This window comes from Piliocolobus tephrosceles, chromosome 6, assembly GCF_002776525.5.
Source record: "Piliocolobus tephrosceles isolate RC106 chromosome 6, ASM277652v3, whole genome shotgun sequence".
Lineage (NCBI taxonomy): Eukaryota > Metazoa > Chordata > Mammalia > Primates > Cercopithecidae > Piliocolobus > Piliocolobus tephrosceles.
The window spans coordinates 105793260-105821008 of NC_045439.1; the positions used below are offsets into that span (position 1 = coordinate 105793260).

The 27749-nt window shown below is 37.8% G+C and overlaps 1 protein-coding gene across 4 annotated transcripts in view; it reads left to right on the forward strand.

Annotated features, from left to right (window-relative positions):
• Positions 1-22917, forward strand: part of RORA (RAR related orphan receptor A) — a 356396-nt gene extending 333479 nt beyond the window's left edge. For all 4 annotated transcript variants that reach the window (XM_023228591.2, XM_023228593.2, XM_023228592.1 and 1 more), the window contains 6 exons: positions 4765-4886; positions 6500-6632; positions 7299-7406; positions 9719-9829; positions 11088-11200; positions 13544-22917. In XM_023228591.2, coding sequence (XP_023084359.1) covers positions 4765-4886; positions 6500-6632; positions 7299-7406; positions 9719-9829; positions 11088-11200; positions 13544-13708 — 752 coding nt within the window. In that variant the 3' untranslated portion in view covers positions 13709-22917. The remainder of the gene's footprint in view (positions 1-4764; positions 4887-6499; positions 6633-7298; positions 7407-9718; positions 9830-11087; positions 11201-13543) is intronic.
• The last annotated feature ends 4832 nt before the right edge of the window (positions 22918-27749 follow it).

The following is a 27749-nucleotide window of genomic DNA, read 5'->3' on the forward strand; positions in this document are numbered from 1 at the left end:
GAAATGTTGATAACACAGACAATGGGCAACTTTCCATTTCAAGGAAGTTGTGTTAACATCCACTGCTATATTTAATCGATTTTTAAGTACAGCACTATTATTAGAAAAACTTTGATAAGAACCTTTGTAGTTTTTGAATTTGATCTGCTCCTCCTGGTGGTTCCTCACACAAGGTTATAATCCTTTGGGATATTTCAATTAGTTGCTGTGGAGATGACTAAGTTAATACGAGGAGAGAATGAAGACTTCAGATGGAAAAGAAACAGCAGGTTCAGACTTGAGCACAGAAATCCTCAGTTCACAGAAATAATGGCTGTGTTCTTTAGACGGTTTCTCTACCTCTGTACCCCATAAAACATCTTTTAAGTGAAAATTTATATTTCCAGTAAAATCTTTCTCCAAATAGAACAAATTGAATGTTCTTTACAGTTTTTACACAAGCATCTCTTTATGGGTCTAAATTTAAATCCTCAAGAGCAGAGACATTTTAAGGCTGGTCTTTAACCACTGAACAGCATTAAAAGGTGTATTGCAGCTCTTTTGATTAACAGAGAAACCTCTGAACTAGAAGCCAAGCTGAGCAGAGGTAGGTTTGGTTTTTTTTTCTTGAACTAGAACAAAAACCTTCCATTTTTGTCATGAAATCTTGGTTGGCTGAGCCTTAAGCAGAACTGTAATGAAAGTAAAATTTTCAGATATGAATAAGGATTTGATTGAAAGCTGACATGATAGCATGAAAAATGACCTGACTCACTTTAGGTTTGCTTCCACCTTACCATAAATATTAGTGACTCTGTCCTGTTTGCTTGTCAAATGTTCAATCCTGAAATAAATCCATAGGCCTTAGGCAAAGCATTGCCCTTGAACATGGCACTTTGGCTAAAAAATGCACTGATACCGAAGTGGGGCCAGAGACGGCTGAGCTGATTCCCTGAGGCTCCTGGACAAGTCAGCTTCCTCTTCCATGGTCTCACTCTCCAGTGCAGTCTGGGAGTCCTGCCCCCTCATTGCTTGCTCTGTGTGCTTTTAAATTAGGAATTTTTCACAGGTGTTATGGCATTTTCCAGGATAAATTAAATGAGATCATCACTAGGAGAATTCCCAAACCCAAAACTAAACTAGCATTTATCTGGAAAGGATATAATTGGGCTGTAATTCTCTTATCCCATTTATGCATGCAGAGTGTTTCAGGGAGCTAAGAGTATCATGAAAGTGGCCCAAGTCTTGTTCCAAAGCTACTTACATTTCCCTGGTATTTCTTTTGGGGCTTAAAGCCTGCTATCTCTTTAAGACTCTTGACTTCATTTTAGGCTAAACTTTGTCATCAGATTTTAAACAAATGAAACCAATTATATAATAGGAAGATAAATTATAAACCAACACCTCCTAAGTCCAATTCTCTCTTTCAAGTGTAGTATGCACAACCTTTTACTCTTAGTGAAAAATACGTCTTTATCCTTGGCTAGGAAATTTTGCCCTTGGTGTACAATTAGTACCTGAATTATACATTCCAGATAAACAACCTAGGTTTTAAGTGCAAATTATGTTTGTTACTATAATTGATATCTAAAGCTTTGCACAGGAGAGACAACTGATATACTGGGCAAACATGAGACAAGAAATCCACTTATATGGGTTGTGGTCCTGGCATTAATATAAGTTGTACAACCCAGTATAAGTCACATAACATCTGCGAGCTGTAGTTTCTCAACCCCTAGAAAATAAAGGTCTGTGTCTGAATCATAGCTCTGCCACTTGCCAGCGGTGACACCTTGAAGAAGTCACTTTACTGTGGTTCAGTTTCCTCATCTGTAAAATGGAGATAATACTAGTACCTTTCTCCTGGGGTTGTTATAAGGATTAAGTGAGAAAACATATATATTTAGGATAGATACAAATTAGGTGGGACTGGTATATAGTAAATGCCATATGTGTTAACTGTTATCGTAATTCTTAATGTCATTATTATTTGTTAAACAAGGACAGTCTGGGCTAGATGCTTTCTAAAGTTCCTTCCCACTATGAAAATCTGTGACTAACTCAGAAGCCAGGACTTCCCATCTGAAGTATCAAGGCGCTGGCTGTATTGCTGAAGCAGTCATGGTTGGGGCACATGACTTGCCCCAGTCACAAAGTGAGGTAGATAGATAATCTGCTGAGCTCAGACAGAAGCCAGGTTTCCTAACTCCTAGCACAAAGTATTTCACTATTCCAGCCTTTATCTGAGAGACCACGCTTAAATTCTCGACTTTTATTCAGCCTGACCATACTCGCCTTTGCTGAAATGGAGATTTAAAAATAGCAAAGTGTCTAAAATCTTACACTTGCCAAATCGACTATGAATTGGAATGAAAGGCTGTTGGTGAGCAGATGGTGTGAATGCAACCACTGCCCTCTACTGGTATGTCGTGTACATTGCATGATTTGTTGTCTCACTTTTTATTGGCTGTTTTAAATAGGTAGGGATAAGTGGCCACAGTTTCTTAAGACAAAGTGAAACCACAAGATGCTAAGTATCTTATTAGGTAGAAATGAAGCATAACCTGGAAGGAAATGATATGAGCCTCTTCTCATCCTTCACTCCACAGCATTCCCCCCTGCTTCCCCGTGAAGACTCTTCATCTTCATCATTTTTTTATTGGCAAAAATTGGTTTACATTCTAGAAACGATCTTATATAGTGAGAGTTCTTTCCAAAAGAGGTAGTTCACTACCTTATTTATGTATTTTCTTGTTTCTTACTCCCCATTATTTTTGTCTTTACTCATCTCTTCTCAAGCGTCATTGATTCTAAGACACATAATTTCCTGGCTTCTCCCTCTCAGTTTCTCATTCTTTCCTTTACATTTGTTCTTTTGTGTGTGTGTGTGTGTGTGTGTGTGTGTGTGTGTGTGTGTTTATGTTACTTATTCATGCTGTTTTAGGGTCTGTGTGTTTCCAAGAAGGGCCGTTCAGGTTTATTATGTTTCAGTGTCTCTAAGGAGATTCTGGTTTCCAGCTCCATTTAGGTGAACCTGCTCTGTTTTCACACAAACAAGTCTGCTTCTGTTTGACAAAAGCAGTAACAAATTTCCAAACAAATAGATACTCTCCCTAGTGTTGCCAAGTTTGCATTCAGCACCATTCTTTTAAAATGGCTTGCCTATTCTATGGTCAAAACCTTAGGGAGAGGGATCATTTTTTGATATGGTTTTATATTCATGGGATTTTGTCAATTCTTTAAAAAAAAAAAAATACTTCTTTAATCATCCTTCCCTTCCAGAACAATTATTACCAAGCTACTCCAAATTGTTAGTTCCTGGCATCTAGATTCCAGCAGCCTTCCATGTGGTCCTCCTGCCTGAGCTTCTCTGTGCTGCAATCCACCAAGCACAAAACCGCTTGTTCCATTTCCCCAGATATAATTTTCTTTTTCTTTTTTTTAAGATGGACTCTTGCTCTGTTGTCCAGGCTAGAGTGCAGTGGTGCAATCTTGGCTCGCTGCAATGTCCGGCTTTCAGGTTCAAGTGATTCTCCTGCTTCAGCCTCCCAAGTAGCTGGGATTACAAGTGCCCGCCACCACACCCAGCTAATTTTTGTATTTTCAGTAGAGACAGGGTTTCACCACGTTGGCCAGGCTGGTCTCAAACTCTTGATCTCATGCCTCAGCCTCCCAAGTAGCTGGTATCACGGCGGCCACCACCATGCCCTTGTATTTTTAATAGATACATGTTGGCCAGGCTGGTCTTAAACTCCTGACCCCAAGTGGTCTGCCCACCTCAGCCTCCCAAAGTGCTGGGATTATAGGCGTGAGCCACCACACCCAGCCAATCTCTTCCTTTTCTGACAGCTTCAATTACGTTTTTCTTTCTCTTCTTCTGGGTGATTCAACTTTATACCTTATTATCTAATGTGTTGAATTGTCCTTCCAGTGTGTTCATACGTGTTTACCAGATTACAAGTTCCTAGAGAAAACTTCTTTGGCCTCTAGGTCCTTAATATCTTCAAACTCCTTAAGCTCAAGTATAATAATAACTAATATTGTGTAGCACATTCTAAGTAATCTTCCCCATTCTAAGGGCTCAACTCTTTTAATTCTCATAGCAGCCCTGTGAAATAGGTACCATTTCCCTCATTTTACAAGTGAGGAACCCAAGCACAAAGAGGTTAAATAACATACCCAAGATCTAGTAAGCATACCCAAGCATAGCTAGTAAGTAGCAGAGCTGAGATACAGACTCAAATGGTCTAGCTCCAGAGTCTATGACTTCACAACTACATATGCATAGCCACATGGTAGGCTCTCAGTAATGCTTGTTCTGCAATTTGCAGGAAAAACTAAATAAATACCTAGTTGTCACCATAAAAGAATATCATTTTCTAGTTTTTCAAGAATAAGAATAATCCTTCCCAGGTCAATGTTATGTGGCAGATGTGTCTTCATAAAAATGCCAAGAAGAAACACCAGGTTAATCATTTCCTATGTCTATCTAGGTCAGTATTTTATCATTCCTAGACATTAGTATAAAGACACAGAACAAGGGCAAAGTCAGGAGGGTCTTTGAAGTCACCAAGTCATATCTTCAAATGTCGGCTTTGCAAAGTCCCTATCCTCCTTCATGTTCCCAAATACAAAACAGTTCCAAATTACTTGTTTAAATGTGTAAAGACAGTCAAAACCCGCACAGACATTGTTTTCTACTTGTTATTTTTTAAAGCAAATATTAAATCACGTTATTCAAAGAACTTGGCTTTTCGTGTTTGTGATCTCCTGTTTTCTCCTTAGAACACCTTGCACAGAATATATCAAAATCTCATCTGGAAACCTGCCAATACTTGAGAGAAGAGCTCCAGCAGATAACGTGGCAGACCTTTTTGCAGGAAGAAATTGAGAATTATCAAAACAAGGTATGATCTGAGGAATTTTTCCTCCTAGGATTGAGGCAATATTGGGGAGGGTGTTGGTATAGGAAATTTGGTCAAGAGTTCCCACAGACCAAAGAATGGGTGTCTTTCATCAGATATCAGGTTTCTGTTTAAATATATTTTTTCCAAGGCTGCTAATGTACTTGAAGCTTTGCAGATGCCTGCATGCAAAATTTCTGCAATAGCAAATAATTGCTATTGTGCTTTCTAGGTATACACATACCTCCTTCCATTTGTCAACAGGAGAATAGATTAAGCAGCTTCCAAAAGCCCAAATGAATTGAGATTTGTCTCAATATCCCAATCAAAGATTTTAAGGTCTGGAAGTTCATGTAAAATAATCTCAGCCTCATGTTTCTGGAAGTTGTATTAGGGAGTATATACAAAAAAAAATTTAGAAGCTATCATGGTAACTCCAGTCTGAACCTAGCAATATGAGGCTGACAAATAGTGCCCTACTTGCCTTTTTCTATAAAACACCCAGATCAACAGGATTATCTAGGTGAATCCATTTTACATTTGAGGAAAACTAACATCCGTTGGCATGTCTGGAGAGTGAAACATCAAGACCAGACCTTGACTCCCGGCTCCTAATTCAGTGTTTCTTCCACCCCATCATATCGGTGGAAACAGTCTGAAACTAAGATTAGGGAAACAAGTTGGCAACAAAACAGATCCAGATCGTTCTGTAACTGAATTGGAGAGTGCGAATACAAAAGGAATTTAACAGGACATGTTGGGCAATAGCAGCACATCACTTTGTTTGCCTTTGAGGTAGCAGGTAATGCCAACAGCCAAAGCTACAAAGGAGAAGCAAGAAAATAGTAAGAAGCAACAAAGTATATGAAATGGGATTTTAGAGTCAGAGATGCTTGGGTTTGAATCCTAGTTCCCATATCCACTAGTTTTTTGTTTTGCTTTGTTTTGAGACAGCCAGTTTTGTTTTGTTTTGTGCCCAGCCAAAAAAAATTCTTATGAAAGTGAATTAAGACAAGGATGTCATAAAGCTTCTCTAGAGGTGGTATTCATCAGAATGTGCCGTGCCTAGCTCATAGTAGGTGCACAATAAATTCAGTTGATTCCTCCTTTTCTCCCTTTCCCCAAGTAAAGTGATATTAAATTTCCCAAGGCAAAATAATTACTTAAAAGAAGATGCAGGCTGGACGCGGTGGCTCATGCCTGTAATCCCAGCACTTTGGGAGGTCCAGGCAGACAGATCACTTGAGGTCAGGAGTTCAAGACCAGCCTGGCCAACATGGTGAAACTCTGTCTCTATTAAAAATATAGAAATTAGTTGGGTGTGGTGGCATGTGCCTCTAATCCCAGCTACTCGGGAGGCTGAGGCAGGAGAATCACTTGAACCTAGGAGGCAGAGGTTGCAGTGAGCTGAGATCACTCCACTGCACTCCAGCCTGGGTGACAGAGCAAGACTCCATCTCAAAAAAAAAAAAAAAAGAAAAAAGAAGATCCTACTTTACCACTCTTCGTGGCCCAGGGCTAAAGCAGTGGCATGCTTTGCTTTCATAACTCTTCAACTTCTGCTACAAAACCTAACATCTTCCTGGAGGATGTTAATGTGTTTCCCTCTTTAACAGCAGCGGGAGGTGATGTGGCAATTGTGTGCCATCAAAATTACAGAAGCTATACAGTATGTGGTGGAGTTTGCCAAACGCATTGATGGATTTATGGAACTGTGTCAAAATGATCAAATTGTGCTTCTAAAAGCAGGTATGTGCTTTGCAAGTGAATTTTGAGATCTCTTCCTAACCTGCTTTCATCCGCTTATTAAAGAAATGCTTGGTAAGGAAGGTGTTGGGAACAGTTTTTCTGCAATGATAATAGCTCAGGTTTTTCTTAGCAGAAATGGAGTTCTTTTGAAAGGTTTTGAGATATATTCAGGAAACATTCCCCCCCCCACTTCACTTCTCTTCTGGATAAAAAGATTAATTTGAAGGTCACCTGCATTCCCAAATTTTCCCATCACCTGTGTTTTGTTTCTACACTCCAAGTCCTCCGAGTTTATGATGTTAGGAAGAAGGAAGTAGAACTCAGAAAGATATACTTGTTTTTGGTTCTTGTTTTAGTACATGTGAATAAATGCTTTCCTAGCAACTCTGAGACTGCATTGCGAGGTAGAAGAGTGCTAAGGAAGTAATTTATAAATCAACCCTCACTTCACTTAAACAGGCCTCAGCTTCAGCACGACAGTCTTTAATTACATAGAAAACTCTGTCTTTTTGGATAGACAGCTGATGTGACTGAGAACCCGCTAGCTAAACTGCACACGACACCCACCATGCTGTCTCAGAAGGAGTCTCTACATGAGCACCTTAGAAATAAAGTCACTAACATCGAATGACCCAAATGACCTGAACCATTTCTGCCTCTGCTTAGGTTCTCTAGAGGTGGTGTTTATCAGAATGTGCCGTGCCTTTGACTCTCAGAACAACACCGTGTACTTTGATGGGAAGTATGCCAGCCCCGACATCTTCAAATCCTTAGGTAAGGGGTATCAAGGTGCCTTTTCTTCAAATCGGGGCTATAGAAAAAGATGCGGGTTGAGTGAAAGCTCTGCTTGGACAAAATGAAAACTGGTTATTCAGAAACAAAAATTAAGGGATTTTATACCTATTTTACTTTCTAATTAGTCACTGTAGAAAAGTCAGATAGCCCGGCCTGACACAGTGGCTCAAGCCTGTAATGCCAGCACTTTGGGAGGCTGAGGCAGGCAGATCACGAGGTCAGGACATCGAGACCACAGTGAAACCCCATCTCTACTAAAAATACAAAACATTAGCTGGGCGTAGTGGTGGGTGCCTGTAGTCCCAGCTACTTGGGAGGCTGAAGCAGGAGAATGGTGTGAACCCAGGAGGTGGAGCTTGCAGTGAGCCAAGATTGCGCCACTGCACTCCAGCCTGGGCAACACAGGAAGACTCCGTCTCAAAAAAAAAATTCATATAGGTCAAAAGTTTTTTATCTACATTACATGTAAAGATCTAGAGTTTCATTTTATCTAGTTGGTAATCAAAGGGATTTATATTATGTGTCCTTCCAGTTCCCTTCTAGATTTTTTTTTTTTTTTTGAGATGGAGTCTTGCTCTGTCACCCAGGCTGGAGTGCAGTGGCCAGATCTCAGCTCACTGCAAGCTCCGCCTCCTGGGTTCACACCATTCTCCTGCCTCAGCCTCCTGAGTAGCTGGGACTACAGGTGCCCGCCACCTCGCCCGGCTAGTGTTTTTTTTTGTATTTTTTAGTAGAGATGGGGTTTCACCATGTTAGCCAGGATCGTCTCAATCTCCTAACCTCGTGATCTGCCCGTCTCGGCCTCCCAAAGTGCTGGGATTACAGGCTTGAGCCACCACGCCTGGCCCCCTTCCAGATTTTAAGAAACCAGATTTGCTGGTGATACATTATTCAGATAACCTTTAGGATGTGAGTTGATACATAAAATTAAGCAAAGGGCAGAAGCTTTGCCCTTCCATCCCCCTCAAACAGTAACCATCAATGAGACTGACATGCAGATATCAAAGAAAGAAAAGTTATAGCTAAGTGAAACCATGACATATAATTTATAAATAAATAATTTGGGGCCAGGCATGGTGACTCATGCCTGTAATCCCAGCACTTTGGAAGGCCGAGGCAGGCAGATCACCTGAGGTTAGGAGTTTGAGACCAGCCTGGCCAACATGGCAAAGCCCTATCTCTACTAAAAATACAAAAATTAGCTGGGCATGGTGGTGCGCGCCTGTAGTCCCAGCTACTCAGGAGGCTGAGGCAGGAGAATCACTTGAAACTGGGAGGTGGAGTTAAGTTTAAGTGAGCCGAGATCGTGCCACTGCACCCTAGCCTGGGTGACAAAGTGAGACTCTGTCTCAGAATAATTAATAATAATAAATTTTGGATTTCTATAATTTAAATAAAATGAATATAGTTATTAAGAAGAATGGATAAGTATCTAAAATGAGTGATTTTTTAAAAAGTTACATGACAGAAGAGATAATAATGAACTGCCATGTAGCACATTGTCATTTAAATATATACATTTGTATGTAAAATATGCAAATCTGAAGGAATAGACACCAAACTTAACCAGTCTTTTGGAAAATGGATTATTATTTTAGGGGACTTTCACATTCTGTGTTTTCAGGTTGGTAAATAATTGTAATAGTTTTACCATCAGAATGTGTCATTTGTTAACATTTTTAAGAATGTTTCAGATGAAATAGAGTTGAAAACAAAAACGAGTTAATTTAACATATCAGTTAGAATGTGACTATCAGTTAGAATGTGACTGTAGGTTAAAAGTGTAGGCTCTGAAATCAGGCAGCCTAGCTTTGCTTCTTAGGTTGTACTTTCTACCTGTGTGACCATAGTTGCATTACTTTCCAAGTCTCAGTTTCCTCACCTCTAAAATTGGGATAATAATAATCCCTCCTTCATAGAGCTGTCGTAAAATAAGAAGAAACCCAAAGAAATATCATAGAGCAATACTTGCCATAGTAATCACACAACAAAAGTTCAGTCTCGTTATTTTGAATGAGGATGATGGTGGTAATGGTGATGTGATGGAAGTGGTGGCAGTGGTGGTGATGGCTAAACAGATTTTCCTTTTAAGATTTTAAACTATTAAACTGTAGAAATGCTACTACTATTCCTTCTGATCTTCAACCACTAGATCTTTTTTCATCTTCCAAATGTTTTTCTCCTAAGACCTCCTATGGGTCTTAGGAGAACCTTAGGAAAACTTAAGACCTAGGTTTTTCTCCTAAGACAATAACCAAACTTCTAAACTGTCTTTATTTTCATTCTGGCAGGTTGTGAAGACTTTATTAGCTTTGTGTTTGAATTTGGAAAGAGTTTATGTTCTATGCACCTGACTGAAGATGAAATTGCATTATTTTCTGCGTTCGTACTGATGTCAGCAGGTAAGATAACCAAATAAAAATGGTTTTAGAATTGTCTAAGATAAAGAATTTTTACAAGGTCCATACGTTTAGTAGCTGTAAAATATTTGGGAGCTACTAAGAGAGGTCTCCACCCTTATTAAATTGGATTTTAAGTCTTCAAATAACACCCTCTCTTCTCCACCCCCCAACAAAAATATATATTCTTTTAAGAAAACCTCATGCCTTTCAGATAAAATGTAAAGAAATGAGAATTGAATAAAATCTAGTCCAGAATTAACCTCCTGATACCAAGAGAAATGCTGTGGTAGAATAGGGTTGCCTTTCTTAACACCAGTCTCCAGGATAACATGATTTTTAAGACATCCTATTTTTCGTTAAAATCCATTTAGATGCCATCCACTAGACTATCTGAATTTAATCTGTGTTTTCAACCAGCACTGCATGTTTGGAGATCATCACTTTGCTAAGTTACTACCTTCTATATGGAAGACTTACACATAAAAACTATATCCTAAATTAACCACCCTTAAAGTCACTTGGAATTCTTTTTTTTTTTTTTTTTTGAGACGGAGTCTCGCTCTGTCACCCAGGCTGGAGTGCAGTGGCACGATCTCCACTCACTGCAAGCTCTGCCTCCCGGGTTCACGCCATTCTCATGCTTCAGCCTCCCGTGTAGCTGGGACTACAGGCACCCGCCACCATGCCAGGCTAAGTTTTGTATTTTTAATAGAGATGGGGTTTCACCGTGTTAGCCAGGATGGTCTCGATCTCCTGACCTCGTGATCCACCCATTTCGGCCTCCCAAAGTGCTGGGATTACAGGCGAGAGCCACCATGCCCGGCCTGTCACTTGGAATTCTATCGACAATTTTAGTTGACAAAGATTACTAGAAAACTTTCGTATTTTTCAGAAAAGCTAGCAGGATTGATAATGAATATTTCATTCCAAAGCATAATTACTAGAACATCCCAAGGGGCCATGATGGTTTCATTTGCATTCATATGAGTATGGCCTCATATTTAATTGTTTATCCTTTGGAAGGGAAGGATCCTTCCTTTATGGATTGGTAAAATGGAAAGGTTTAACACCCTGTTTTGTAACTTCCTTAGATCACTTTTCACTCCATTAGGAGAAATTTTGAAAGAGGAGTGAAACTGACCTCTGAGTCTCTAAATATTCATTGTGATATAATTATCTGTATCAAAAGCATCCGGAGAAGGGGGATCTTAACACCATGTCGGAGGAATGCTAAAGAGTATCTTTTTTTTATGTTTAGATCGCTCATGGCTGCAAGAAAAGGTAAAAATTGAAAAACTGCAACAGAAAATTCAGCTAGCTCTTCAACACGTCCTACAGAAGAATCACCGAGAAGATGGAATACTAACAAAGGTGAGTGCCGAAGGCTTCTGGTTGGCATGGCCTGAACTATCCCTTGGCACAAATCATGCTGCCAGTATGGTCATGTAAGTCATACGACCAATTCCCAAAAGTATCAGAAAGCAACAGGCTACTAAAAAGAAATAAATTTCCATTTCAGTAAAATTCTGTTGAGCCAAAACTCATTATTGAGTCTAAATTATACGTATTATCATTGATTACAAAGTGTCCTGCAACAATAAGGCAATGTAGGAAAAATGTTACATTCTAGAAATTCTCTTCCATCAAAGTTGGGCATAAAGCAGAGTTAATATTCTGCACTGACATAAATTAGAAAACTTATCTTTGAATTTATTTATTTTTTAGAGATAGGGTCTCACTCTGTCTCCCAGGCAGGAGTGAAGTGGCACAATCATAGCTCTATGCAACCCTGAACTTCTGGGCTTAAAAGATCCTCCTGTCTCAATCTCCTGAGTAGTTGAGACTACAGGCATATGTGCTACCACACTTGGCTAATTTATTTAATATTTTTTGTAGAGATGGGTATCTCGCTATGTTGCCCAGGCTGCTCTCGAACTCCTGGCCTCAAGCGGTCTTCCCTCCTCCACCTCCCATTGAGCTGAGATTATAGGAGTGAACCACTATGCCCAGCCTATAATCTTTGAATTTAGAAAGAAGTTATAAAGGACTAAAAGACTTAATCAGAATGACCATATATACTAATATTAGTTCCACTTCCATTAAATTCTTTAGTCATCAACAGTAAATGACTTTTGCATTTTTGTCAATTTCCCATCACTACTCTGTATTCAAAGCATAAGGTTTCATTTTTACCTATCATTATCTTTCACAATAAAAATATGATTGTAATGCCAATTTTTTAAATGTGCTAATATCCATCAGTGCCACTGCTAGTAGTATGTATTTGGTCTTAGAAAAATCAGCCCTGTTCTTTCTTATTTTATGTATTTTATTGTGTGAGATGATGTGAGAGGTTTTTGGTTTTGTTTTCTTGTTTGTTTATTTGTTTGCTTGTTTTTTTTCTCCTTTATAGTTACGTTAGATCAGAAAGGGGTAACTGGGGGTTAATTGCTGTTTTTGCTTTTGATTTCGCACCTGTTAGGTCAGAAAAGGGTAACTGGGGGTTAATTGCTGTTTTGCTTTTGATTTTGCACCTGTTAAATGAGGCAATGGGGCAGGAATGAGAAGTGGAAGGGAAGAGCCCTGTCAGGAGCTTCACTCTCTTCTCCATCTTTTTTCCCAAATGCAAGGGTACCATTATGATCTCTGATTATAAACAGCACTTAACATGTAGACAAGATCTGGTGAAAACATTTCCTAGAGAAGGTTATTCTGGGTTAAAATAATAGGCAGTTTGCCTTTGTGAGGTGCCGTGGAATCTAAAAGTAATTTTGCAAATTGTGTCATTACCCTCAGCTGGTAAATGGTCAATGCTGGGACCTCCATCCAGGTCTTCTGACTCTATTATTTTGCTCAGACCCAGCATCGCTTTATTACAGGCAAAACTTCTTATCGAAAAGAAACTTGTAGTTATCGGAGTTGACTAGTGCCAGTTCTGCATAAAATGTGTAGAGTATGCCATCATCTCCGGTTGCAGTGCCCTCGCTACCCACCCACCACTGCCCCTCACCCGCTTCTCTATCACCAGACAGCTTCTTTTTGCACAGTGGTAGAGGGCAGGGTTCCAGGAAGTAGAGAGAAGGCATCTTGGAGTAGGAGGAGAAGTCAAGAGCCTTGGATTCTGTATGAGTCTGCCGCTGACAAGCTGTGCCAACTTTTGCTTATGAACATCTTTTCTAGTTATTAAATTATTCATCTTGAAAATCATATTTAATGTATACTTGGCATTCTATGACATGACTATATCATCATTTATTTATTTATTTTTTTTTTAAGAGACAGAGTCTCACTCTGTCACCCAAGCTGGAGTGCAGTGGCGCGATCTTGGCTCACTGAAACTTCCACCTCCCGGGTTCTAGCAATTCTCCTGCCTCAGCCTCCCAAGTAGCTGGGATTACAGGCACACACTGCCATGCCTGGCTAATTTTTTTTTTTTCAGTAGAGACGGAGTTTTGCCGTGTTGCCCAGGCTGGTCTCGAACTCCTGAGCTCAGGCAATCCACCTGCCTCAGCTTCCAAAAATGCTAGAATTACAGGCGTGAGCCACCGCGCCCAGCCATCATTTATTTTTACCAATCCTCTGCTACGAGATGTTTAAGTTGCTTTAAGGGTGTTTCACCATTATGAACAATGTCATAAAGATCATTCAGATTCCCTGATCTTTGATGCTCATGCCTGTTCTTGCCTGACAGTGTGTCCTTTCTTCCACTTACAGTTAATATGCAAGGTATCTACATTAAGAGCCTTATGTGGACGACATACAGAAAAGCTAATGGCATTTAAAGCAATATACCCAGACATTGTGCGACTTCATTTTCCTCCATTATACAAGGAGTTGTTCACTTCAGAATTTGAGCCAGCAATGCAAATTGATGGGTAAATGTTATCACCTAAGCACCTCTAGAATGTCTGAAGTACAAACATGAAAAACAAACAAAAAAAATTAACCGAGACACTTTATATGGCCCTGCACAGACCTGGAGCGCCACACACTGCACATCTTTTGGTGATCGGGGTCAGGCAAAGGAGGGGAAACAATGAAAACAAATAAAAGTTGAACTTGTTTTTCTCATGCATATGATTTCCATTATGCCTACAGATATGGACCCTTTTTCTGTCTTGACTTCTTGATCGTTGACCTCTGTTTACAACAGAAGGAGGGTACTAAAGTCGGAGGATTTCCTTTTCTTGTAGCTCACTGCCCACAGACTTTCTACAGAGTCAGCAATCTGTCAGTAACAACAGAGAGTCCAGCAATAATCGGTGACTGGTGTGCATAGCGGAGGTTGCAGCATTACTTTGCACAACTGGCTCTTTGTTTCATGAAGGAAGTTTTTATTTTTTCACCGATTATTGCCAGTCCGCAGGATGGCATGAAAAGGGTCCATAGCAGTAGCAACAATAGCATTATAATATATTACAGGGTAAATGGGCATGAAGACTATATATAGCTAAAAGAGATATTGTTTATATATTGTTTTAAGTAATATAAAATGTAGTTACTGGTGTAGCTTTTCCTGTTGAATTGATAAGGCACTTTCATTTTGCACCTTTTTCTTTAAATTAAATGCTAGCGTGTTCACTGTCGTGTCGCATGTGCACCAGAAACACAAGTTTAACTGAGAAGGCTTGGAAGGTACGTCGGGAGGTATTTATGCTGCTGTTTACAAAATTACTTTTAATAGACTGGCTGGTCATATCTAGAAATCACCACGTTGGATTTTTTTTTTTTTTAAACATGTGAATTTGGAATTAGAAACGGAACTCTCCCTAAATTACACTTTGCTTTTTGGTAAGTTTAAGGATAGATGTGTTTATGCTTCATACAAAGTTGAATGATTGATTGGCACGGTGGACGTATACCATCATGCTCTTTTTTTGTTTTGTTTTGTTTTTAAAGCTTCTTAAAATGCCACCTCACGGAGGCAAGGGAGGGGAAGCTCATTTTACACAATTCAGTAGTTAAATACGGACTCGGTCTCAACTTGGAATTCTTATGCTTTGAGAACGAATCAATAACCAGAATATTTATTGGAATCTAGCTTTTATTATAAGAAGGACCCAAAGATTATATCTCGAGCAAACGCACACTCCCCATGTGAGGACATGAGGCATTTACTCTGTGAATGTTTAACTGTTCTTGGTATAATCTAGGAACCCTGTGAGTTTATCTCAAAGTGAACTGATTCTAGATTTGTTGTCAATAGATGCTATATATTGCTCTTCATATTTGAAAAACGATGGATAGGAGGGTGAGGGAAGCATACAACGTTGAACCAGTTTCTCTTATTTAAATATTAAATACTTTAAGCCTTTAAAGTGAAGTTGATGCTAGCTGCAAACATATACTCTTGTATTTATCTTCACTAGGAAACTGTGGGTAATTTATTTTATTAAATATTTAGAAGAGTATTTGGCTTGTGTGTTCAGGTGAGAAATACTGAGTTTATTTTGTTTAATTTCATGGGGTTTTTTTGTTTTGTTTTTGTTTTTTTTTTTAATAATCCCTAGTAGGGGAAGGGGAAAGGAACAGCCTGATAAACAGGTGTGCATATTTTAAAAACAAGTGACCTTTTGGGAATGTAGGCATTTAGACGATGATTTTAGTCGCACTAGGGGTGGGATTCAAACTACTGGTCAAAGACCATTTTGTACAGAAAAGGGAACATCTCCGATGGGTGTTAAGGTAGGAGTTTCCACACAGCCCTTTATGTCTGAGAAATAGTCTCCTCTGCCATTGGGGTCCCTGTGGAATCTTCTACAGGAACTGCAGCTCTTCACGTCATGCTGGGTTACCAGCATGGGCTTCCCAGAGCACTTCACTGTTTCTAACTCCACTGACTTTTCTGACTTGTTTCCTGAGGGACTTGGAAAAGGGGAAGGTATTATTCACACAGATGTGTGTATGAAGCCTAAATAACATCCAACTTTTTTTTCAAAAACATAGTAAGAGTTTAACCATAAATAGAAGATAAGAGTAATATTCCTTTAAATTTCTTACAGGCATGTAAAATTTTATGTGTTTATAGAGAGATGCTAACTGTCAGCATATAGTATTTATATTGGGGCAAGAAGGGTTAAATCAAATCTTTAATTTAAGCAAGCATAGTTCCTTTAAAGATCAATAGTATTTATACTCTGAAAAGAGTACCAAGCTTAGTTCAGTTATTTATTCATCCATTTTTTTTTCTATTATTTCTCCTTTGAGGGGAAATGGTGTTTTGTTCTTGTTTGAGTTTTGTTTTTTTTTTTTTGGTTTTGGTTTTGTTTTGTTGTCATTCAGATTCACTAAATTTGGGGATGGTTTTATTAAAGTATATTAACTTCTTTTTAACCAAAGCTTTCTGAATATGACCAGCCTCAGGTGCTAGCGCATTAAAGAGCAACTAAACCTAATTCCAGTGTCGATTTGTGAAATAATAAAAGCTAATTAAATTTCTCTAAGGGTGAGAGAGAACATAATGTTGAACTTAAAAGAAATTCCTTGTCCCAGAAAGGATTCTGCATGTAGCTACAAACAAACAAACTCATGCTCTAACCTCAGTAATAGCCATGCCATGGTGACATTGCTTTTATGGTAAACCAAGATAGGTAATATGATGCTTCTTCCCAGGTGTTTCTGAAAGAAAAGCAGGGGTGGAGCTTAAGAGCCAAGGCAACTGATTGACAGAGTAGAATGGAATAGTAGACAGAGACATGCTCCGTGAAACAAGAAAACAACTGACTACTATTTGGATCGAAGTTGGGATCTGATGTTAAACAATAAATTCAGTTTAAAAAAAAATATGGAGCTCAGAAAAGGATATGAAAAACTTTGCATTTTCCTTTCTTCATTATTATAAAAACACCTATGTAACCTATAAAATACTTGGGTGATATCAGAACAATTATCCTTGACAGTTCTTATAATTAAAGTTTCCTAAATTTCAATCTCCAATAGTCTTAAGGATTGGAACCACATCAGTGTCAGCCCCGCTGCTATAATGCCTTTATACAATTGTTTTACATAAGGCAAATAAGGCTTTTGTACAAAGCCTGAATACCTTCTGTTCCACTGGTGTCCAAATGGTTATTATATTGTGAAAAACCTGGCCTTGGTCACAATGCAAACAAAAGTACAGATGAAAGTGCTTTTTGGACAGTTTGCAAACTGTGTTAAAGCTATGGATTTTTTAAAAAGTGTTCAGCATCTTAATTTGTATTAAAGCTATGGATTTTTTTTAAAGTCTTCAGCATCCTAATTCACCCTTTCTAACTTAAGAAAAACATGACTTAAGACACTGCTTCTAAGTTTGGTTGTTCTTTATAGTGTGGATACCCAGTTATCTGTGAGCATATGGGGGTGGGCTGAGAGTCAGGTGAGGAAGGAGTGTGTGTGTGTGTGTGTGTGTGTGAGAGAGAGAGAGATTTGCATGTGTATGATGTGTGTGCGTCGGACCGCTTCTAGGCTACTAAGTGTCAATGGAAAAGAAAATGTATTCAAAATACTTAAATCAAAACTAGAAGATGGGGAAAAAAAAAAGATTTATTCTATACAAAGCCTTGTCTGGACCACTTTAGAGAGACTTCTATTTTTTTAACCCTTCTATAAATATTTGATGGCACTTGAAATATTCCTGCAATAAAATGTGATTTGTGTAAAGAAAAAAAGATTTTGTAATGTGAAACAAAGAAAGAAAGTAATGTAATTTTCTAAAAAAAAAAATACAAACAAACAAACTTTGTATTATTTTCTTGATGGAATTTGTCTATCTGTCTTTGGAAAACTTTTTATTTCATTGAATGTGCCATAGTAGAAATGTGTGTTTTTAGTTTTAGACTAAGGAATGGCTAGCTGTTGTGTTCCGACATTCCAAAATGCAAAACCTAGTAGTATCTTTCATGAAAAGGTTTAAGTAGTATGTAAGCTTCTCTCATTGTTGCTTTTTTGCACATGTTCTTCATTCCTCTCTAGTGCAATATGTACATAGAGCACTTGCGGGTGTACCTTGATCCCTCAGGGAAAAATACATATTTGTACAGTTTTTGGGGTTTTTTTGTTTTTTGGGTTTTTTTTTTGTTTTGTTTTGCCTTTTGTTTTTGGCTAAGGAATGTCGATCGAATCACTTCTTATTGTTGAGGGGCAGCCAGATAATAATCCTAAAGCCACTGTTTCAAACATTGATTGTTTAAATCATATGTCCTTCCAATGCTATTATTTTAAGATAATAATAAAAAGTTATTTTCTGACAGTTCTTTGTGCTGATTGGTGAAAAACAAGGGTAAATAAGCACCTTATAATTGACTTACTGTGAATGACAATCCATCTTGATATCAACGATAGAAGCCCTATCATTTTGGAGTTGGGGTTAAGAGTCAGAAACAATGTGCTCAGGGATCTCCTAAAACTCTTAAAACAGGGTGGCCAGTACTACTGGGACAAATTGTGTTTTTTATTATTAATAATAATGATAATAATACTATCCCTCCAAGGCACAAGTGAACTATATAGAACTGCGTGTGTGTAAACTCTTTACTCTCGTCTCATTTTGTTGAGTTCAGAACTTGACGTGCTCTTCAGTCTTGTGTTTCAAAACACTGAATAACTTCCAAAGCAAAGTTATGCCAATGTGTTCAAAAGATAAATTAATAGATAATGTACCAGCAAAGAGCATCATTCAAAGTATAGTCCTTGCGTATTCCAGTTACCATTTCTCTAATAATTAAAATATTCATGATATATATATATATAGCATCATATGTTAAAAACTATTTCAAATTCTACATATTAAGGATGAAAAATTTTAAAAGCAGTAATAAGAGGAGAGACCTGCCTATCAGTACAGTGATACAGGTAAAAGATAAAATACAAAATACCAGCAATTAACTATTGTTTTCATGTGTTCTCGTCTAGAAGCAAACCAAAAATTCCTTCATGGAAAACAATTCTTACTTCTACATGTGTAGTTTATATCTGATGCATTATAAGAGCTAATGTTTAAAGACAAAACAAAACCTGCCTGTATGACAGCAGCACCTCGAGCCAACATTTAGTGTTACATGTTATATTTTTGAAATAGTTTTATCATATTCCACATATTACTTTCCATAAAGTCAGAGAAGTTCAATGTAATTGTTGGCTCTGATTCTTCCATCTTGGGATACACATTCACAAGAAGATTTATATATTTTCTTACTATGACAGAGGAACATAATCTGGGAAAACTTCCCATGTCTATAAGATGAAAAGGATACCTTTACCATGTTGTTTTTGATAATAAAGAATATGGAAAATGGTAGGAATCTCTCCTCTCTGGGTGTATTTGTATATGTGTGTATACATACACACGTTATTGACATTTTTACATAACATGTGATTGCCTCTTCTTATAAAGTTATGATATAGAACCCCATGAAAACAACTTTATATTATAGATCAAGTAATGAGCCCAGAAATGCAATTGCAACAGTAAATCTTGATCTATTGGTAATAGTCTATGATACAGGTCTTCTATTCTGTACCTAAATATAATATTAGTAAAGAGGTTCAATCAGATTTTATTATAGAGACCTTCCTCTTGCTATTTATTTTTAAGAGATGAGAAGACTGACTAGCAATGTCTCCACAGTGCAATTGGTTTCACTTCTGGATCTGTCTGTCTGTCTGTGTAGCTGAGATCAGTGTTGTCAGGCTCTCAGAATAATTTTTAAAAGAATCCAGAAGCCTGACTTCATACCAAGTAGCCATCCTAGATGGGCAGGGGGGATCTCCATGTTCAACCAAACCCTCAGAACTTAGAGCAATAAATACATTCAGTCATTTATTTATAAATGAATGACAGAATATTCAATCCAAATAGAAACAACCTTTTTTCAGTGATGCAACATAACATGGAGTCTTATATTGAGAAAGTGAATATGAATATTTTAAATAGATGCCTAGAAAAATCTGTGTTTGCTGTTTACATTTAGTGTACTTTGCCACATTAGCAGTACCACACTTCTTTTTCTTTCATCCTTCTAAGAACTAATGAAAGATAACTTGCTATTAGCTTTGACATGCTGCACATGCCATTATGTTGTTCTCTAAGAACAACTAAATTCTCTCCAGTGTTCATGTGTGATTCCTTTTTCATCATTATTACTTTAATGTGGATGAATACTATTTCTAGGAACTTATCATTGAACAGATTGCATATGTAAATGCAGATAATTCTTGAGCAATATAGTGAAAATGATTTCACAAAAAAAAAAAAAAAAATCCATATGTACTGTATACATCTTCCTGAATCCAAAATTCTCTTGTTATCCACACAGTCTGAAATCTCATGTTAAACAGTGGTAAATTTTTAAACATTAGGACATTAGCTGGCTGCTTCTATAAATGTACCTGTATTGTCTGCCTGCTCCTTTTGTGGAGATGTGTTTTTGTATTGGATGTTTGGGCCAATGGGTGGCTTCAAGCTACAACATATTTTCCCAGTTTAAATAATATTTAACATATGACAAACCCCAGACAAGGCTTTTAATATGTATAAAGAACTGCAGTGTTAGGTGGTTTATTTGCAAACCGTTTTCAATGTTGTCCATTTTTATGGCACCTTTAACAATATTCTTGTTTCCAAAGTACAAAAAAAATAGGTTAAATAATCTAGCCATAACTGAATGTCAAGCAATAAAACAAATGACTTTTGTGCATAGACTTAAAAAATACAAATTTTAGACATCTGCATGTAAATGCAATCTCTTGTTTACTGCTTTCTTCAACTTGAGCAATCGATTCCTTATTTACTATTAACTTAAGAACTTGTAATGGCCTGTAAACATTTTCTCTCTTACTCTTCTTTCAAATTTACCTGTCCCTGCTTTTGAGTCATAATATTTAATGTTGTTCTGCACATCTCTATACAGTTAACTTTTTGGCTTTCATTCTGTATAGATAAGAAAATGTTATATTATAAACAGCCTACTCAGTGCAAATATTTATCTGTTTATCAAATCCACAATATGCTGTATAATACCAGTTTTACTATATAATCTATTTTAGACATAGCTGTTTAGAACTAGAGTGTGCTATTTTTGTGTTTTTCTGATGTGTGGTGCTAGACAAGTTACTTTTGTGAACAACAAAAAATATCCCTTTTATTCCTAGACAATACCACCTTTGGGTCTTGTTAATTTCACTGAGTATAACTATATATTTGTATATATATACATATATATATATATCTCTACCTATGCCCAACTGGCAGCTGTATCAGAGTGCTGGATTTGGGACATGCTTTTCTCTTTAAATACATAATATCGTTATATAAATTATTCTAGAGTGTATTTAATTAGGATAAAATTACTTCCTTAGTATGGATATTTGACATCTATAGGGTGAATTTGTTTATAAATATGGCTATATGGAAACTTATTAGCATTTACTTTATGTTTGCTACTTGGCTTTATAGCATATCTCCTAAGCTGAAAAATAATTTGCCAGGCCTTCAAGATCCTAAAGAAACTTGTTTAATGGAGTAATATACTTTTTTTTCTTATTAAGGAATTATATTATGGGCACCTAACAGAGTTGTATTCTTAGCTCCTATTATAGATAATAGGCATTTATATAAAATATCCTAGATGGCTTGATGGCAGAATAAACCTTTCCCCTCCTACCTGAGTCATGAGAAGGATGGAGACGTCCTCTGCCAGAACATGGGCCATAAAGCAAATTCGACACGGGATGTTCTGTTTCAATATAACCTCAACCAGTTCCATGAACTGAGTGAAGGACCTTCATTTTTAAAGTTATTTAATAATGAGCTTAATTAAGCCTTTCTGCACATTCTCCCAAGATCTATTGGCATTATTAAAAAGCAAAGTTTATCAAATATCTAACTAAGGATGTAGTTAACCTTATTAAATATTGATTAGAATTGTTCTGTAATATTACTGAATTTGTAAGATCTTTAGCAAAGATTTTTGAGCAATTTATAAATGTAGAGCAAACGTTTCTGTTTACTGCACTTTTTGTAATTGAAGGTGATAAATTCTCAAGCCATGATTATTGGCTTCCATGCACTGCATATTTACCCACAATTCTAGACATTTTCCATTTTTGTGGAAGAGTTGCTGTTACCTTAACTATAAATGCAATTGTGTGGTTAATGAGAGCTAATGGTAGTAGTTAACCTTTTAAAGTGGATTGGCTACAGTTGAGGGAGAAATCTCTTTTAATATGAATCACATCATTCCTTAACTGCCTCGCTTGGAAAGAGATTGAAACCTTTTTTTTTAAAGCACCAGTTAGCATCCTAAGCTTCCTGAGGGTAGAGATTGTATGTATCTCTTTGCGTCTGCACAATGGCTAGCACAGGTCAGCATTTGACAATTGTTAAATGATAACAAGTGTGCCCCAATTAAAACTTTTTTCCTGGGTTGTTTTGTGAAATTTATAAAGTAAGCCAAGCCTTATGGTTAACATTCTCTTCTACAACCAAGTATTAAAGCCACATTTAAGAAGACCACATGAAATGCTGATTCTAATTGTGTGTAGGTCTTGAGGATGAAGCACACAAATTTCACAAACCTCTGTGTGAGTAAACAAACTCAGCCTTCTGTAAATATACATGCAAGTTTGGAAACAGTAATACTGTACCTATGAATATATGGTCTGTTTTGTGTACAGTATGTAAAAACTCCTTTTCTGCCACACTAAAAATGCAAGCCATTTATGGGAATCCTAAAACTAGTACTGAACTAAAACTTTGCTAATGATCTTTATTAGCGGATCATCCAACTTTCCACTTACCTTGGGTTTTCTTTTCAATTCACTCTTACAGTAGTCTGCTTATTTCCAGCTGTTTATTTTATTGAATCCTGAATTTAAAAAAAAAAAAATATTTTGATTCATTTTGTAAATACAAGCTGTACAAAAAAGAGAGATTTAATGTTGTCTTTTAAATACTCCAATTTTCATTCTAATATGAATGTTGTTATATTGTACTTAGAAACTGTACCTTTAATATTACATTACCTTTATTAAAAGTGCATTGAACACATCAATTTTAGATGTGCTTTATGTACTGTTATCCTATAATAAAACTTCAGCTTCTAATGGAACATTTGCCTTTTCTTCTTTTTTCTTGGTTATTGAATTGGACTGTACATAGTTTCCTAGCTTACATTTTGTCTCTAGTGAAGGGTCTAGGAGAAACTCGGTAAGTGTGGTCCACAGACTAGCAGCATGGCATCTCCTGCGACTTTGCTGGAACTGCAGAATCCCAAGCACGCCCCAGACCTACTAAATCAATCTGCATTTTTATAGGATCCCAGGTGATCTGTATGCACATTACAGTGTGGGAAGCACTGGTGTATAGTACAGCACTTTTTGTTTGTTTGTTTGTGACGGAGTTTCTCTTTTGTTGCCCAGACTGGAGTGCAATGGCGTGATCTCGGCTCACTGCAACCTCCACCTCCCAGGTTCAAGCAATTCTCCTGCCTCATCCTCCCAAGTAGCTGGGAGGCATGCACCAACACCCGGCTAATTTTGTATTTTTAGTAGAGACTGGGTTTCTCCATTTTGAGGCTGGTCTCTAACTCCTGACCTCAGATGATCCACCCACCTCAGCCTCCCAAAGTGCTAGGATTACAGGCATGAGCCACCATGCCCGGCTTTTCTTTTTTTTTTTTGAGACGGAGTCTCACTCTGTCGCCAGGTTGGAGTGCAGTGGCATGATCTTGGCTCACAGCAACCTCTGCCTCCCAGGTCCAAGCGATTCTCCTGCCTCAGCCTCCCGAGTAGCTGGGACTACAGATGTGTGCCACCACACCCGGCTAAGTTTTGTATTTTTAGGAGAGACAGGGTTTCACCATGTTGGTCAGGCTGGTCTCGAACTGACCTCGTGATCTGCCCACCTCGGCCTTCCAAAGTGCTGGGATCACAGGCGTGAGCCACCGTGCCTGGCCAGTGTAGCACTTTTTAAAAAGTTATTGGCCGGGTACTTTTTTAAAAAAATTGGGTGGGCGGGGTGGCTCACGCCTATAATCCCAGCACTTTGGGAGGCCAAGATGGGCAAATCACGAGGTCAGGAGTTAGAGACCAGCCTGACCAACATGGTGAAACCCTGTCTCTAGTAAAAATGCAAAACTTAGCCAGGCTGGTGGCACATGCCTGTAGTCACAGCTACTCAGGAGGCTGAGGCAGGAGAATCACTTTGACCTGGGAGGCAGAGGTTGCAGTGAGCCAAGATCACGCCACAGCACTCCAGCCTGGCAACAGAGCAAGGCTCCACCTCAAAAAAATAAATAAATAAAAATTATTTGCTGCCAATTTGCAGGGAAAATATGTTTAAAAGGATCAAGCAACGCTTTTGATCAGAGAAGGCAAAGAAAGAAGTATTAACTTGTGAGATGACACCCACTGATTGACAGTCACTCTTGGAAACGCAGAACTGAGAATTCTGAAGTTGCTTCCTATCTCAAAGGAAAAGGGTGACATGACTGATCAGTCCTATCTTCCCTGAGTGCAGGAAAGAAATCCTGAATGCATAGTATATTTTGTCATCTTTGCTTTAGAAATCATTAAAATTGAATTGCAAAAATGTTGCCAAAGACTTTATTATTAGAGTCTCTGACTACCTGCAGTGTCATTGCCTCACTCCCACCCCTTCTTTTGAGTAAATTACTTAGGGTGAACCATAAATTTAGCATCAGCTAAGTATTACACCATTTTAACGGTGCAAAAATCTCGTCATCAATTACTTTCAAAGTAATATCAAGGACATTCAAATTATAAAATACTCTGAAGTCAGAATAAAGGCAACTGAGCTGGCATTTTCCTCCACATATCATAATGCCTAAGCATCCCCTACACTCAGTAGCATTCAATAAATATCTGAAGTATTCCCCAAAGTTGCTGCAAGTAGTAAACAATCCCTAATCCTGCTTTTATGTTTAACTACCTCAGCAAAAACAGAATGAAATATTATGCTTGTGAAACCTTTGTAGCCCATCAAGTTCTACATAATTATAAACAGTACACTTTACAGTGTCTGCAGAAATTGAGAGTTAATGAAAACAGAGTTTAAAATATGAAATCTGTCACCTCTAGATCTCTGCCCAAACTCATGCCTAAACTCCTTTTGCTAAAAATAATGATTTACGGCCACCTCTTTATCCTGGATTAGCTTGCTCAGTTTCAAAAAGGGTACTTAAATGAGAATACAGAACAGACTTCTTAAAATTCTGTTCCTGATGATCTCACAGGAAAAGCAGAAAGACAACAAATGTGAGGTTATTAATAAAGTCTAGGAAAGAAAGCAAAAGTAATAACCATAGTCTGGTCAGTAAGCCTGTCTTAGTTGCTACTGTTACTACTAAAGTTTTCTTCATGAGGCAAGAAGAAACAAGGGGCAAGTCTAGCCCCTCAAAAGCGGACTTCACATCTAATGTGCGTTTGTACCAAATGGGCAGGTGCAGAGGCCTCAGCTTCTCCTAACAGGCCTGTGAAAACACCGAGTCACATGCATGGTGGTAGGAAAGGTAGCTGCTGCTGTGCTGAGATGCAACTAAGCACCTTGGCTTCCCCTTTTGAAGAAGAAACTGAAGATAGGGCCCAGTGGTGTTCAAAACCATGGTCCAAAAGAGGTTATTAATGTCATATAAGTCATCAGAGACAGGAAGAAAAAAGATATTTCCATGCTTAAGGTATTTCCGGAACTTGAGAGTGAGAAGGGAATGTTTGGTCAAGAGAACCCCCCTGGATTCCAGCAGAATCACAGTGATGGCTCCCCTACTGCTTCTACTCCCCACCCCCAGCTTTTGAAGCAAGCCTGGACTCCCAGCGGTGGCAGAAGCCTCACTCTAGGAGATTAACAGGAGCTCTCTCCTTTCACTGTGCCACCAGTTGTGAGCTGAAGAAAACTCTTGGTTTCTTTCTAATGTCATTTATCCCTCATGTTGGAAACAGAGAAACCAGTCTTTCTGAACTTAATTTGATTCTAGATTTTTTTCTCCTTGGGAGGGGAAAATATCAACTCCAGTATAATATAGTCATCTCTCAGTAATCCATTTGTTATTTACCTACTTCATAGACTTCTCAAACAATATTTTTAATTCCAGGATAACTTCCCTTTTGTGGGGAAGAAGCTACATCATCTATCAATTGTTCTTTGCTTGAAGAACAAAAATTAATATTAGCTTCGTCCAAAATCTATTATAATGACTTCCTAACAAGCCCCACACCCACCCCTTCTACCATTCTCTCTCTACCCCTCTGATAAAACACACACTGCATTCTAAAGACAAACACAATTTTTAAATTATTCTACTTGGAATTATCTCTGTTATCAACTTCTCTCTGTAGGACGCTTACATGCTATAAAAGACTATCTTTCAAGTGAACAATGAATTCTGGGATTTTTTTTCAGCCCAGGGGCCACATAATACAGAATGTATCTAAATATATTTTAGAAAATATTATCTTCTGAGTAGAACAAAATCAAATACTTTAGCCATTCTGTTCTTACACAGCATATCCCGGGCCAGAGTATTTTGCTGGTTTTCGGCATTAATGATGATTCCCTCCCCACCTGAAATGCCATTTATCGCTGAAAGGCCTGACTTGAACAAACTGCAGTTAGCAACAATATTTTCCCCAAAAGTTTCTGAATCAATTACCAAATTGAAACCTTCTTGCTAGAGGGCTATTTCTGGATTTTCATTTTGAAAATACCTTATGGATGACTGTAAATTCATGAGGCAATTCCCTGAGTGAAGCAGTTACCAAGCTGTAAACTATTCCAAGGCCAAGTTCACCCCATATCAAGCAAAGGAAACTGATCAGCTGAGGGGTAGAAAAATGACGTATTACTGATTTAAAAAAAAAAAAAAAAAAAAAAAAGATGATCTTGCACATTTATCTATCTTGATTTGGTCCCTAAGAAGAAATGAACACCTAGTAACAACTATGATAACTTCGCTTAGTCAATGTTTGCAGTTTTTAGAGTTCTTTTTCAAATTCTGGTCCAATTAAACATTTTGTAAACTCAAACAAGTACATAGTCTTATAAACTCTTTCAAAATTAAATTGGCTTCTCATTCAACTTCTGGGTTTGTTTGTTCCCCAGTTTACCAGAAATTGAAAACCACATCTTTCTTCTGCTTAAAAATCCACAGAATAAAATGGTGCAATTGCTGTGGGAAACAATCTGACAGTTTTCTAAAAAGTTAAACATAGGCTGGGCATGGTGGCTCACACCTATAATCCCAGCACTTTGGGAGGCCAAAGGGAGGATCACCCGAGGCCAGGAGTTTGAAACCAGCCTCAGCAACATAGAAAAAAAAGTTCAACATAAATTTACCATACGACAATTCCACTCCTGATTATCTACTCAAGGGAAATAAAAATGCCAAGTTCACACAAAGACTTGTACACATAAAATGTTCACATAAATGTTGCCCTCAGCAACATTATTCAGAAAAGCCAAAAAGTACAAACCATCTAAATGTTCATCAAATGTTGAATGGATAAACAAAATGGGCATATCCACAAATGAGCTGCTACTGAGCAACAGAAAGGAATAAATACTGATACATGCTACAACATGGATGATCCTTAAAACATTATGCTAAGAATGCAGACACAAAAGACAACATATTGTATGATTTCATTAAATGAGACGTCCGGAAAAGGCAAACCAATAGAGACAGAAAGTAGATTAATGGTTGCCTGGGGCTGGAAATGGGCACACAGGATTTGGGGGTTAATGGAAATGTTCCAAAACTTTATCATGTTGATGGTTGTGAAACTTCACACATTTACTAAAAGTCACCTAATGGTACAATTAAAATGAATGAATTTTGTGACAGGTAGCTTATAACTCAAGCTATTTAAAACACACACACATAACCATATACACACACAGATTCCCCATAATGCAGAAAATAAAGTC